This window comes from Pantherophis guttatus, chromosome 6 (genome assembly GCF_059756535.1).
Source record: "Pantherophis guttatus breed Tessera chromosome 6, ASM5975653v1, whole genome shotgun sequence".
In the NCBI taxonomy this organism is placed as follows: Eukaryota; Metazoa; Chordata; class Lepidosauria; order Squamata; family Colubridae; genus Pantherophis; species Pantherophis guttatus.
In genome coordinates this window covers 71,146,620-71,162,832 of record NC_142068.1, presented here as the reverse complement: position 1 = coordinate 71,162,832, position 16,213 = coordinate 71,146,620, and the positions used below count along the sequence as shown (strand labels likewise).

At 37.2% G+C, this 16,213-nt stretch overlaps 1 protein-coding gene across 1 annotated transcript; it reads left to right on the top strand.

The window, feature by feature from the left end:
* Positions 1 to 1,403: 1,403 nt before the first annotated feature.
* LOC117673149 (lysosomal acid lipase/cholesteryl ester hydrolase-like) lies at positions 1,404 to 16,213 on the top strand. The gene is made up of 10 exons (XM_087871749.1): positions 1,404 to 1,588; positions 3,258 to 3,384; positions 5,071 to 5,188; positions 6,574 to 6,772; positions 8,189 to 8,298; positions 8,958 to 9,091; positions 10,375 to 10,515; positions 11,300 to 11,371; positions 14,857 to 14,928; positions 15,725 to 16,213. Exons 1-10 carry the CDS (start codon positions 1,560 to 1,562, stop codon positions 15,956 to 15,958), a joined length of 1,236 nt encoding a protein of 411 aa, XP_087727875.1. The 5' UTR covers positions 1,404 to 1,559; the 3' UTR covers positions 15,959 to 16,213.

The window sequence follows — 16,213 nt, the reverse complement described above, 5'->3', positions numbered from 1 at the left end:
GGGCCAGCCAGAGGTGGCATTTGCCGGTTCTCTGAACTACTCAAAATTTCCGCTACCAGTTCTCCAGAACCTGTCAGAACCTGCTGGATTTCACCCCTCGGGTGACGTCATAAGAGCTATGTTGACTCCTTCCACATGTTCAGCATTTTTTAAAAAAATCTTTCACATTGAAAGGTGACTGAGTCTTCTAGAGAGATGATAGAAGGGCTAGGAAATTAATTAATCCCCTGCTAGTTAAATTCATTTAAATGAATACACACTGAATTTGTTTTCCCATTCAAAAAATATTGGTGCCTTCTTTCAATAAAATAGTGAATAAAAACAGAGCTTTGTGAGCTTCACTCACCTCGTTAAATTGCTATCGACCTCTCCCTGTATTAGCTCTGCTTTAAAACACTGCTTTTTTAAAGCCCTTCTTTCTGATCTAGTGATAGCTCTAATTCTGATTGACTGTCACATGGCATGTCTTCTCCTTTGAACACCTGGTTGCTGTTTTGTGCAGCTCTCTTTGACTGGGTTGATGGTCATACACACTTCACAAAATTGATAATTAAAATTTTGGTTATTATCTGGCAATTCATCTAATGATAGCCAGTTACATCAATGAACTGTCTTTGTCCAAGGTTTTCCCACCCCTTCTACAAATTTATCGTTCTGCTCACCCTATATTTTCCAGTGGGCACTCCTTCAATTTCTACCCAGGCTGGGTGAAAATATTGCTTTCCTCACCACCTTCCACTGTACTGCATAGGTTTCAGTTCCTCCTGAAATCTCTTTTTTCTATAATTTACAGTCTGTTTTTATGTTTAGATGGTGGAGGGTGCTTAAAGACTTTGTATTTTGTGTATTTCGCTCCCTCTGTAAGGGGAAAGCAACCCCATCCAAAAAAGGGATATCTCTAATGGGAGGAATCCACATATGGAAATAGGGCAAGGCAGCTATTTAACAAACCAATATCCATAAACGTTTGAACAATCTGGTGCCTCCTAGATATGCTGGACTGTGTCCAGCATAGCCAGTTGTAGGATGAATTGCCTATGCATTTCTTTTGCTCCTGGCCATTTGATTCCAAAAAATAATTATAGTTATATTTGGTCTACATTTTTAAATTATTTACTTGCAACACCCTTGGGTTTTACAAAAGTTTCCTCCAATTAAAATGGATCTAACAGAAACCAATTGAATAAATATGACAATTTCTTTTGCTGTTTGCATCAAGATGAATAAGTATTCTCCCATCCACCCTCTCATAAGGCCTCCATACCCAGATTCAATGAGTAGAGAAGAGATTAAAGCAGCAACATTCTATTAGGCTTCTTGCCAAAGAAGGGAGTAAATTCATTGGTTAGGGATAGCTGACTGTATCCTTATTTAAGAAGCAGTTCTGATGCATGCTGCCTTTCCTGGATCTGGGAAACAATGACTGATTTCTAGCTCTTATGTGATACTTGTGTGTGGTTTCTATCTGTGTAAGAAACCTTGCATCTCTGATCTTTGCACTGGATGACAACCCTGACTTGGCTCTTGGAATCTGGACTGGATTTGGACTCATCTTTGGAATGTTTCTGTTAAAAACAAGCTTTTTCAGGCAAGCTCCTGTTTTGTTTACATACTTTGTTCACTGTTTATCTCTCAAGTCTTGAAGTGAAGTGTTAAATTCTGTTGCCCCTAAGTGTGTGGGTGTATGTTAGTGTGCTAATAGACTGGCTAAGAAAAGTTTAATTAAAATGTAATGGTCTAGTATCTAGTATCCTACAAACTTCGATCCGGTACTCATCATCTATTTGGTAACCCTAGACCTTCTCGATGTCGGCTACCTTGTGACTCACTACATTATTCCTTATGGGAAAAATTTGCTTGGTAGTCATTCTTTTTGGCACTCATCACATCTCCTGAAACCAATAAACAATGAGTGCAAAAACACCTCTGTACAAATAGCACCATTCGGCATATCCTATGGTTAAGATTATTGAATGCAACTATAATAATAAAACCGAGGGAAGAACTTGAACCAGAAGGTTACGTATGACACTGGTTTACCTATCAACAACTGAAAGAAAGATTTAAACTGGATTTTTGAAAGCTATGGATTTGACTTTGTTAAAAATGAATTGGACATTTCATTCTGTGGCAATGGTGATCATATTGCTAAAATCTATAAAATGTTATTGAAATTGAATTTAGAAAATGAACATGTAAAACATTGTATGATTCAGTCATACAAGAAACTTTGGATATAATGTGATGTTTGAACAATGGGAAAAATATATGGATGAAGGGTTGAAAATTCACATTAAACTGCAATCTAAAAGAAAATTTGTATAAGATAACGTATCATTGGTATTTAACACAAGATAAGTTATCTAAGATGTACAAAGGTATGTCAAATGAATGCTGGAAGTGTAAAAATAAACAGGGGACCTTTTATCATCAATGGTGGACATGTGATAAAGCAAAAAACAATTGGAATATGATTCATATTTTAATACAATTTTTTTAAAAAAATGAAGATATAAATGAAACCAGAGCTTTTCTTTTTGGGTTTAATGGAAAAAGAACTGAAGAAAAAAAAATTGGAACTTTGTTATTATATATGTTGACAGCAGCAAGACTATTGTATGCACAATAATGGAAGGATACTTCTATTCCTACCATAGACGAATGGTTGCAGAAATTGATGGAATTAGCTGAAATGGGAAAATTGACCCAATAGAAAATTGCTTTTCTATTTACTTTTGTATTTTACAATACTTTATAACTCAACAAAAAATGTTAACAACAACAACAAAAGATTATGGAATACAACTATCTTATTCCAATTCAACAGTTGGGAGTCCAAAGGAGAGCTGAGCAGATGGCCTCAACTACTTTTGTTTGGTTGGAAAATTCATCCTAGAGTCCTTTTTCATATCATTTAATTCAAAATGGAGGTACAATAGGTGAAACAGGCAACATGGGAACATGAGAAAAAGATATATATAAATCCCAACCAGTAAATTCTCTGTTGCTTAATCTTGATGTAGATCCTTATCTACCTATTTGTTTAATCCACTGCTGAAGTGAGTTTAATTATTTTTCAGCATTCATTCATATCAAAGCCATTTTCTAATTGGCGTTGACTTTTCCCCATTCTCTTTAGAAGTAAAATTCTGCTCAATGGGCAGATAGCAGAAGATATTTCAGAGCAACTGGTGCTTTGTATCTTCGGGAAGGTCATGTTTATAAAAGTTAATCAAAGACTGAATTGCTTCCTATAGGATGAAGATGAGAAGTTTCATCATAATAGTTTATTTATGCCATGGAATACTCAGCTTGGAAGAACTGGAAACTTCAGAAAGTCTTGACACTAACTATAACGTGAACCCTGAGTGTTTTATGAATATTGTACGTTAAATCCTTTTTTACTGTTATATTTTGATAGGTTTAGCCAGATACATAAAAGAAATGCAAAAGAGGCATCACTGCCAAATCTATAACCTTCGAAGTGTTATTTATTATATTTACTCCAGTATGATGTAGAAATGTTTAATACTAAATGCTATTTTATACAATGTACAAACCACCAAATAATGAGAGTAAAGTCAAGAGCATTTTTTAATTTTTAATTTAGTTTTTTATATCCAACCTGTATTTTTCTAAATAACTCAAGAGGACAAATATAACCCAGTACTCATTCTTCGTCTTATTTTCCCCACAACAACTACTCTGTGAGATGAGTTGGGCTGAGAGAGTAACTGAGATTGATGTTACCCTGTCATGCTGATGTCTCAAGTATATGTAATTTAAAATTCTTTGCTCAATCTTTATCCCTCGATATTTATGATACAATGCTAGAGAAGAATTGCAAAAGAGACTGCAGCAATGAGCTGGGTAGAGTGGGATCTGCTGTGGGGAGGAACTGGCTGTCTTTTATTCTGTAAACATGAATTTAGGATACAGAGGAAAATTAGCCACATCGATTCTTTTCATCCCCACTTAGTTTGCTTTCCTCATTTATAGTGAGCCTAAAAAGGATCCCAAAGCCTGATGGAAACGATAGCTTTGAAAAAGGTTTTTAAAAAGGTTTTATCGTAAAAGTATTCTGAGAAGCAATTCCAAATGTTTCTTTTTTTTATTGGATTTGAAACAATAATATAAAGACAATACAAAGACAAACAAAATCCCACCACCTACATACCCACACCACATTTTACATACATATTTTAGTCATCATCAGAATATATATTATATTACTTTGTAAATTAGTAAATAAGTGATATATTCTTGGTTCAAGTGTTTTAATTTAAAAATAATCTTCCAAATGTTTCAATAGAGAAAAAGAGGAATCTTTCTACAGGTTCAGTGGTTCTCAACCTGTTGTCTGAAGATCTCTGGAGGGCTGTGATTTCATCACAGGGAGTCCATGAAGATTTAAGAAATGTTATGATTTAAATCTTGAGTTAATTCTTGGGGGTTCATGGCCCTGGTCCATGGCCAAAGAAAATGTTTAAAGGAGGTCCATGAAAAAGAAAAGGTTGAGAACCGCTGGGTTAGGAGAAATTTGAACATTAGGCAATATGGAGGGTAAAAAAATAATCCTTTGCAATGCCCCCCAAAATTAATTAAAATTTTTTAAATTTTTACAGACTTGGTTCTGATAGCCCTTGCACTAAGCATAGAGTAAGAGCTTTGCAAATGTTAAGCAATTCCATCTACACGAATCTGCATGGAAAGAAAAACTTGAAAATTATCGGCAGGGTTCTGTGCATTCTACATAGAAGTCAAAAGAAACACATATTGAAGGCTTTTGAGATTCCCAATTCCCCTAATGAAAAAAAAACAAAAACCTTGCTTTTATTTTTGTCTGTGTCATTCAAAATACTTCAAAAGTTTATCAATGTTCTTAAAACTTTTCATTCCACTGGCTTTGGGGAAAAGATCTCCATCTTTTGAAGGTTTATATTTTTGGCAACCTCCTTTTTTAATGTTCCTGAGCTTTCTGCAGTATTCATCATCTTGTTTGCCCATTTTGTGTTCAGAAAATAATAGTTCAGACAAGTTTGCTCTGTTATCTTTCTTTTCTATTTATAGAGTGAAATTATCCATTTTCATAACTATCCAAGTGAGGAATATCATGTTGAAACAGAAGATGGATATATACTTACCATTAACAGAATACCACATGGAAGATATAATGGTGCAAATAAAGGTAAGACCATGGACAAATCAAATGACATCCAATGGCAGTCTGGTTTAAGAAACGGCAAATGGGCTACTTTTGCGCTCCACAGCTGTGGAAGCACCTTTTTCCTCTTCAGATCTGAAGTGATGCACCAATCTACTCTCAACAAACCTATGTGCCGTGCAAGATTCTTATAGAACATGGCTGAAAATACTTTTCAATAATTGAAGTGGAATGATCTATCTCTTCCAAGTGAAATGTGATAATTTCAGAATGAACACCGACATTTGTATTGGGTGTTACAAGAAATTGTACTGTAAACTTCTCCTTTCAATAGCTTAGAAAAGGAGATAGTCAAAATGTCTTGAAGGACCGACTGACTGATTGAGATTTTTGAGAATCTTACACTGCTCTTTTTAATTAAAAAAAAGTTTTAAAAGCAAGAATGATATAATAAAATAGCAAGCTATTGTGACAAATCATGGCAACAGATGTTGCAAGAAAGAAACTAAGGCCAACAAAAACAAAACCGCCGAATTAGAAACTAGAATGAGAATTGTAATTTTACTAGAACTATACCAGACCTTTACAAATAAATCCATATTAGGCGCTGTATAGGTGCTGCTTCAACCAAAATTAATATCTAATTTGGATTCTAATTGCTGAAGGTTTTTACCCTTGATTTTTGCTGAAATCCTGTATCATTTATAATTTTAAAAAGGTCAAGAATTCAGGAAAGTAGTCTCGTAAGAAGACATCTGTGAAATTGTCTATTAAAGAATGTTTAGGATCCAATGGAAACTTCTCATGAAATGTTTCAAAACAAACATTGATGATTTTTTAAAAACGTACAAAGGTGAATCCCATTTAAGAAGCAATTGGAAAATGTTTTAGCTATTAAACCTGCTTAATAGTCCAATGCATAATTTAATTAGGTTGAGTCTTGAAAGATTAAGAAAAATATATTCTCAATTTGTGAATATACTGAGGCATCCTGAAGTATTGTAGATCATGATACTATTTATAAAACAATGGATAATCCAATAGAATAAACAGTCTAGTCAATTTCTTTTAAAGAAGAAGAGTTCTACAACCTTTCTATATAAGAATCTAGATTTGAAGATTATACCATATCATTGAGAATATATCATAATGTTGGAGACAAAGGAATGGCTTAGAGTAGATCCATTGAATCAATAAAACCTCAGTTCCTAAATTCTATAGATTTAACCACATAATGATCATGTTTTCATTCCAGCCAGCGTAACATATACTATTTCTAATAAGAGATTGTAACAATGTACCACAAATGTTGATTCTTTGCAAGTTTTATTTGCAGCCAATACTTCAATGGTTTTGCAGTCTTCAACAATCTGGCTCGTTTTTAAAAAGCATCTCTTTTTATTTTACAGCTGCACGACCTGTTGTGTATTTGGTACATAGTATCCTGGGAGACGGTTCCCATTGGGTTTCTAACCAGCCTCACAATAGTTTTGGTTTCATATTAGCAGATAATGGTTATGATGTTTGGCTTGGAAATAGCAGAGGAAACATCTGGTCTTCAAATCATAAGACACTGAAGCCGTGGCAGAATGAATTCTGGAACTTTAGGTAAGAAAATATAAAAGGGATAGCAGATTATAATGAATTATTAGCTTAAAAAGATAGGAGCAGGAGGCAGTTTGTTGTAGTGGTTAAGGCATCAGACTAGTGTATGACTTCTAATTCTATCTTTGGCATGAACCCAGCTTGGTGCCAATGGGCCAGTCAGTCACTCTTAGTCCTAGAATACAGGCAATGGCAAACCACTTCTGAAATCTTGCCAAGTAAACTTCAGGGACTTCTTGAGGCAGTTGCTTGGAATGAAGAATTACTTGAAGGGACAAAAAAATAATAATGAAAAAATAAAATAAAATAAAATAAAATAAAATAAAATAAATAATAAAATAAAATAAAATAAAATAAAATAAAATAAAATAAAATAAAATAAAATAGTAGAGTAAATAATAAAAACTTCAAAAATGACTACAGTTTGGTTTTTTTTTTAGGAAAAAAACCATTAAAATTTTATACAGTATGTGACATTATCAAATTAGCTATATTCCATTAATATAGTTTTAATCACAATAGCCTCAATTAAACCATTTTTTTTCTTGTCCTTCTTTTGGAATTTCAACTCTCATGTACCATACAAAAATCCAGACGAGACTATATAACATTACCTGGGAAAGATATAATGATGGAAATTACTTTCAAATGCTATTTACTTTCCATTGGGCATAGTGGTGGGTTTCAAATTTTTTTACTACCGGTTCTGTGGGTGTGGCTTGGTGGGCATGGCATGGCTTGGTGGGCATTGCTTGGTGGGCAGGGCAGGGGAAAGATATTGTAAAATGTCCTTTCCCATCCCAATCCAGGGGAAGGTTACTGCAAAATCCCCATTTGCTCCTGATCAGCTGGGACTTTGGAGGTAGAGAATAGATGGGGGTGGGGCCAGTCAGAATTTTTACTCCCAGTTCTCCGAACTACTCAAAATTTCCGCTACCAGTTCTCCAGAACTGGTCAGAATCTGCTGAAACCCACCTCTGATTGGGCAGGAAGAACAGTTCTCTCTGGTTTGCTTTTCCTGGGACTCTGAAATATTTCTTTCCTAAACTTGCTCTCCCTGCAAGGTCAGCCATGTATGTTCAACAATTCTTAGCAAATATTTTAATTACATTCAATCTAGTGATATCCAGTGAACTGGGTAGTTCCAAGATTAATCTAAATCAGGATCTGGGTTGAGGTATTAATCTGGTAATACTAGTTCAACAAGGTCTGTAGTCTTGCAATCTATTATTTTCTCCTAAGATTTCCCAACAACCTGATCTTGATTTCCCTCTTCTACAATCCTTCTTACACTTGCACAAATATCTTTATGGCTTTTTACCCTGTGATCCTTTCCATGTGATCAGCTGATCTACTTTCTGAGCAAGATGACCTAGGCTGGCATTTATAAAGCAATAGGCTTCCTTTGTTTCTTCCTAGTTTTCATGAGATGGGATATTATGACATTCCAGCTGTCATAAATTTTATCCTGAACAAAACCAAACAGCAGCAGCTTTATTATGTGGGCCATTCAGAAGGCACAGCTGCCGGTAAGTCATTCAGGCAAATCTATGAGCAGGGATGAATGGGGAAAACTAATACAGTCTACAAATTGCAATTGTGCAACTTGCAGTGAACAATTTGAGAATGCCTCTCTCCTGGCAAATAGTTTATGGAGGAGGCCAAGGCAGGAAGAATTGAACAAATCAATTTCTGAATTTCTATTAATCATGAGCCACTTTGTAATGTTGGCTCATCTAACCCAGCCCTTCCTCTCTAAGTGTGGCATGCAATTAGCCATGCCACACTCTAGACAAAGAAAGATAAGCCTAGGACTTTTGTGTGTAAACAAACTGTTCTAACATAAAGTGATAGTCTTGTGTTTCAGCAATTTTCTTCTGGCTGATCAGTGAAGGCACCTGAATCATGTAATGCATCTTCCCATTGTGAACATGAGAACAGGAAACAGATATTTCTCCCTCCGCTGCATAAATAAATAAATAAATATCACACTCATCATGCAGTCCAGCTGTTTGATTTCAAACCAAAGATGCATTCTCCTCCATGCATTGTGTACGAAGTGCACAATTACTGTATACCCTGCAGAAATGCAGGAGGAAAAAGAAAAATAATAGTTGTTTAGTGTAAAACATTGCTCTCCTATACAATTGAAAAGGTCAGTTTCTTTGCAAAAGCTTTTTTTTTCCAGGTTTCATCTCATTCTCTACTTGGCCAGAACTGGCTGAAAGAATCAAGGTCTTTTTTGGAATGGGACCTGTAACCACACTAACATATGCTACATGTCCTCTAATAAAAATGTGGACCCCTCCTCTGCTATTACACGTAAGTGCTTTTGGACTCTGTTGATGCATAATTGAGTCAAGTGCCTTATTCCAAAGGAAGTAACAGTAAAGTAATGAAAACAGCATAGCTTGGAAAAGTGGGCGATGATCCTACCCCCTCCTGATATTTATCTCTAAGACAGGGAGGCACAAATAGTACCTCCTGGCCAAAACTTGGCTTGGGGGGGGGTGTTGAACAGATTTGCCTAATGTGCCAATTGTGCCCTTTCCTGGATCAGGAGGTCTTCCTCATGGTCCCTCTGGAGACAAAAAAACATGAAGAACGATTACAGGAATTAGGTATGGCCAGTGTAGAGAAAAGAAGGACTAGGGGTGATATGATAGCAGTATCACCTCCCATACTGACTACTGCAATGCCTTCTACATGGGGCTGCCCTTGAATCTCACTCGGAGACTTCAGCTGGTGCAGAATGCGGCCACGCGGGTTGTGATGGGAATATCCCGACACTCCCATGTTACACCTCTCCTATATGACTTGCATTGGTTGCCGGTTGCCCTCCGAGTGAGATTCAAGGTGCTGGTGAGTACCTATAAGGCCCTACATGGCTTAGGCCCAGGATATTTGGGGGACCATCTGCAGCCAGCAACAGCTGCCCATCGCCCGGTGTGTTCCCACAGAGAGGGCCTCCTCAGGGTGCCGTCGGCCAGATAGTGTCGGCTGGCAACCCCCAGGGGGAGGGCTTTCTCTGTGGGTGCACCTACCCTTTGGAATCAACTGCCCCTGGAGCTCTGGGTGGCCCCTGACTGGCCCCTCTTTCCTCCGCGACCTGAAAACATGGCTGTTTCGTTTGGCCGGTCTGGACTGATGGGGTTTTAATTCTAATTTAATTTTAATTTGTTAGTCTTAATTGTACTTTTAAGTGTTAAATTATGAGATTTTGATTTATTTTTTTAACTTTTTATTAGATGTTTCTTAAATGTTGTGAGCCGCCTTGAGTCCGGCCGGAGATAGAGCGGCATATAAATCTCATAAATAAATAAATAAATAAATAAATAAATAAATAAATAAATAAATAAATAAATAAATAAATAAATAAATAAATAAATAAATAAATAAATTAGTATCCCAGTATTTGAGGGGCTGCTACAAAGAAGAAGGGCTCAACTTATCTTCCAAAGCCCCAGAAGGCAAGAAAAGAAACAATGGATAGAAACTAATTAAGGAGAGAAGCAACTTGGAATTCAGGAGAAACTATTCAGGAGAATATTTGATTTGGATGAATTACATCAATTCTAATTAATTAATCAATTAATATATTTCAGACACTGTATGGCTACCTAGGAATTCTGCAGTATCCTAGTACTCTGAGAAATCTAAAGGTTGCGGTTTGTAATTTTCAACCTAAATTCTGCGAATCTGTTATGTCTTTTATAGCTGGTTCTAACACTCCCAATTTCAACCTGGTATGTATAAACGAAAACTGGATCAGGCTTGGTTTCTATTAAATACATTTGCAATTCCAACCCTAACCCTAAGCCTGCAGATCTGCCAGTCACAAACATGGGGGAAGGGGATAGAATCTGGCCATTTACAGAAAAAGTTTGCTAATCCTTAGATGAAAGCCTTTTTTTAAATTTTAAGTAAGCCAAAGCTGAGCTTTACTATTAACATTTGGATTTCAAGATTTCCAGGAAGGAAGAACTAACTTTTGTGCAAACGTTTTAGAACACGGGGTGTAACTGTGTTCATTATATTGGAACTGAGAACTTTCCAAGTTGTTTTTAGCAAATGTCATGCCAATAAAACTGAGGAATCAAGCACCATGACTGTTCGAAAAACTAATGGCTTGTATAAAGAATCAGCAAACTGGAATGAGAATTGTTTTAAAATGAAAAATACAAAGCACATAGACTGCATTCTGAGCTGCCCCTTTATATTTCTGGCTAGTTGCAGGATAACAAATGGCTCTAGTCATCCAAAACTATTGCTGTTTGTGCATTCAACTTCAAAATACAAAGTAACCACATAGCAAATGAATAGGGTAACTCCAGCTGAATTATGAAAATTAAACCTATTACACTGCACATTACTAGAGAGTATCCTGGGTTGGGGATGTCCATCTATTGTGTTAGGTCTATTCGTGAATGTAAATAGACCCACAAATTTACAATAAGCTCTAATTGAATTTTTACTACTCAGCGGATGAAATTAATTAGAGAATTAAGATGAAGAATTGTTTTATTTCAGAGTCGTATGGACATGTATGTAGCACATTCTCCTGCTGGAACATCTGTACAAAATCTTCTTCACTGGAAACAGGTAGGTTTCTGTACCATAGATTGAATCCAGTTCTAACCATACATAGGAGAGTACATTAATCATTGTACTATATATGGGTTTCTTCTGACTAACTCTGGATGCAGCGGAGCGATATGTGAATTTATTAAATGTTTCAAGCACTAGTGACAATCACAAATAATAAATCACATAAACTGAATTATGCTAGGCGGAGTAGACACAAATAGAACAAGTTCACTAGTAGAGTGGTGTGGGTTGGAGTGGAATGGTATGGTATGGTATGGTATGGTGTGGGGTGGGGTGGGGTGGGGTGGGGTGGGGTGGGGTGGGGTGGGGTGTGGAGTGGAGTGGAGTGGAGTAGAGTAGAGTAGAGTAGAGTAGAGTAGAGTAGAGTAGAGTAGAGTAGAATAAAATAGATCAGGTAAAAGAAACACACCAAACAAATATATTTAAGTATATGATTTATAAATTCCCTTGTTATAATAAAATTATACCTAAAGTGAACCATTCATGATCATCTAGTGACAGAAAGGGAGAAAACAAATTGAATATCTGAAACTATACAATCCACAGAAGTGTTTAAGGTTTAAGGTTTTTTTTTTTTTAACTAAAAATTGATTAAACATCATTGACTAATTTAAAGTAAAAAAATCTGGCTATGAAGAAGAGCACTATATCAAAGAAGGCAACCTAGAATTGTAAGATTTGTGACATTACCTAAAACTGCCTCTTTTGGGGGTAATAATCTGCAGCTTGTAATATCTGGAACTACATTGAGCTCATTCAGCATATGATGTTAGCATACAAATTGTCTATTTCAGCTGCAATCTTTATTATTTCTATAGCAAGTCTCCGGGTAAAGACTGTCTTGGTTAAAAGATGAACCGTAGTTAAGAACGGAGCTTGCTGTATTGGTTGCTTTCAATGGTTCAATTTCATTACACAATATTACTTATACAGTATTATGCAATAAAACTGTTCTGGCTTATGTACAAATTTGAGCTAATGACATACATACATACATACATACATACATACATACATACATACATACATATATGTGTGTATGTGTGTGTGTATTCGTAGAGTTTCACAGGTAGAGGTATGCAAGTCTTGGCGTATTCGGGTCTTTTCCCATGTAAGATTGAGGGTATTTTGGCGACATTTTGATGAGGTCCCACTTGTCATCTTCAGGCTGTGTCTTCGGCTTCGTGCCTGTGCGAACAAAGCGTGATCGGGGCTGCCGTCTCTCTATAAATACTGGTGGGGAGGTGTGGAGTGCTGGCTTTGTTGCTCTGAGCGGGTTGGTTGCCTCTGTCGTTATATCTTGATTGGTTGATGGAATTGATGTGTGCAGATTAGTCAGTTGTTTCGTAATGTTATGAAACAGCCGACTAATCTGCAAACATCAACTCCATCAACCAATCAAGATATAACGACAGAGGCAACCAACCCACTCACAGCAACAAAGCCAATACTCCCCACCTCCCCACCAGTATTTATAGAGAGATGGCAGCTCCGATCAAGCTTTCAAGATTTTGCAGAAGACCAGCATGGATGGGACCAAAGAGCAGGCCCTCTTGCTGGATGGGACAGATACAAATGCTCTGTTTTACACATTGGCAAAAAATAAATAAATAAATAAAATAAAAACATAAAATACAAACTGGATGCCTACGACCTTGTAGATGACCCTCACTATGTCAAGGACCTCTAATGATCTAAGTGCCTGAGCCCAACAACATTTTGGCAACAACATTGCCAAAAAGGCATCAACAGTTTTTAACTTAATTTTGTGTAGCTTCTTCTCTGGTAATATTGTACTTCTAACTAGAGCATATAAAACATTTGCTAGACCAATTCTTGATTACAGCTCATCTGTCTGGAACCCACACTGCATAGCGGACATTAATACAATTGAGAATGTCCAGAGATATTTCAGGATAAGAGTCCTCCATTCCTCTGTTCGCAACCAGACTTGAGATTTTGGGCCTAGATAACTTAAAACTATGCCATCTTCTGTCCGACCTAAGTGTAGTACATAAAATTATCTGCTACAATGTCCTACATGTCAATGACTACTTTAGCTTCAACTGCAACAATACATGAGCACACAATAGATACAAACTTAAGGTAAACCGCTCTAAACTCAATTGCAGAAAATACAACTTCAGCAACAGAGTGGTCAGTGCCTGGAATGCACTACCTGACTCTGTGGTTTCTTCCCAAAACCCCCAAAACTTTAACCTTAGACTGTCTACTGTTGATTTCACCCCATTCCTAAGAGGTCTGTAAGGGGTGTGCATAAGCGTATTAACGCGCCTATCGTCCCTGTTCTAATGTCCCCATGTATTCATAACTATCTCATGTATTCATACCCATGTTTATACATTTCATGTATTCACAATCATGTTTATACTTTTTCTGTAATCTTATATATGCTTGACAAAACAAACAAATAAATAAAAAGATAGATAGATAGAGACCTCTGGGAAGAGACGGTCTCATAAATAACAGAGGGGGAGCGGGAGTAGAATGTCCCAGCCTGCAGCATCCATCAGTTTTCATCTGGCTAGCATCCTGTCAGTGTGTGAGAGAGTTGAGGGGTGTTTGGAAACTCAAACAGTATTTGCTGTGTGAGCAAGAAGGAGACAGGAAGGAGGCTGGGCATGACTTATCTCGAGTGTTTTGTAGTAAAGCTGCTTGCTGCTGTGAAAGTAAAACTGAAAGTGAAACTCCTTTCCTCTGCTTGTGTTTTGCATTTGGAACAGATTTCTTTTGAGGTGGGGAGGGGAAGAAGAACTCCTTAGCATCAGAGTGTGGAACAGATTTCTTTTCAGGTGGGGAGGGGGAGTAGAACTCCTTAGCATCAGAGTGTGTTAATAATAAGATAGGAAATACTAATGCTCTGATGGTCATTTGGAAAAATCCTTTCTTAGTGAGCACCTAGAAGCAAAGAGGAACATACGTGGCAAATTTCAAGTTTGTAGGCTTTATGGTTCTAGAGATTTCATGATTACAGTGTGAGTAGTCTTGCAGAAGAACAACATGGATGGGCCCAAACCGGCCCCCAGCTGATAGTACCAGTGGTGGGTTGCCCCTGGTTTGCACCGGTTCTATAGAACCGGTAGTAAAACTGGTGGGAGGCTCCGCCCACCGACCCTGACATTATCAGAATGCTTTTGTGCATGCACAGAAGAGCACACACGCGAGCAAAGCGAGAATGCGCGTGCGGCCCCATTGCAAACCGGTAGTAAAGGTAAGTAGGACCCAGCCCTGGATGGTACCCAGAACAGGCCCTCCTGCTGGATGGGACAAATAGAGACACTGAGTAGAGACGGTCCCATAAGTAACTGAGTCCCAAGCCATGAAGACTTTGTAAGGTGACAACCAGCACCATGAGTTGCATCTGTATCTGCTATACAATGTAGCTTGTAGAGCAGTGGTATGTTATCAAAATGACTGGTAATTCTTTTATTCAGTTCTGTAACTACTACTCATTACAGATCTATCATGAAAAGGTGTTTCAAGCATATGACTATGGCACTAAGGAAAAAAATATGGAGAAATATAACCAGGTATGAAAATAAAACAGTTTTCCTGTGAAATATGTTGTTCCCCATTTGTAGCTTGTCTTTGCCCTAAGGATTGTCATTTGTTTTATGCCTGGACTTGTGGACTTTCTTGGTAATATAGCAGAGGTGGGTTTCAGCAGGTTCTGACCAGTTCTGGAGAACTGGTAGCAGAAATTTTGAGTAGTTCAGAGAACTGGTAGTAAAAATTCTGACTGGCCCCACCCCCATCTATTCTCTGCCTCCCAAGTCCCAGCTGATCGGGAGGAAATGTGGATTTTGCAGTAACCTTCCCCTGGAGTGGGGAGGGAATGAAGATTTTATAGAATCCTTCCCTGCCATGCCCAAGCCACGCCCATCTAGCCACACCCACAGAACCGGTAGAACAAACTTTGAAACCCACCACTGTAATATATGTTTATACATAATGTATGTTGTTTGGGGGACTGAGGGAGGCTGCCTTCAAGGTAGCATGGGGTGGGGCCTTACTGGCCATTGGACACATCTTGAGGGCAAAAAAAGGACTTTCTAAAGATCTGCCTTGCCTTGATCACCTGAGTCATGACAGGCTCTGACCTGATCAATAATGTAATGAAGGCAAACATCAGAGTTAAAAAACCAAACCAAACACATTTAATCTACCACCCTCAGTTTCATCTCAGGTTTAGTGTTTGCACTGAGTTCTATTACTTTGTTTGTTCACCGAATTTTTTGAAAGTGGTAATTTGCAATATTTTATATGTTGCATCTCTTCCTGAGCAGTTTTTGACTAATTATTTAAATTTGTTGCTTTTCTTCCCAGACGACTCCTCCTGTATACAAGATAGAAGATATAAAAATACCCTTTGCATTCTGGTATGGTGGAAATGACTTATTTGTGAACATAAAAGACATCCAGGCATTATTAGCCCGGCTTAGTAATGTCATATATCATCAACATGTTCCTGAATGGCAACACATAGATTACATTTGGGGACTTGATGCACCTGAGGTTATGTACATGCATATCATTGAGATAATGAAAAAATATCAGTGATTCCTCAGCAGTGATATACAGAGAATGCATGTTGTATGATGACAATTTAAAAACATGCCTTAAGGCTGCTTTGAAGTCTTAATACAGCTGAGTCGATGAATTCGTTGAAGTTTGCAATCTGATTTAACGCTATTTTTCCAAATAATATTTATATTAGCCAATCATTTCTTCTAGCTGTTCCCATTTCCTCTGAATTCTTTACCTTATTCCTCTGTAACTGAGAAACAAATTAAATTCTCATAAACAATTAAGAAA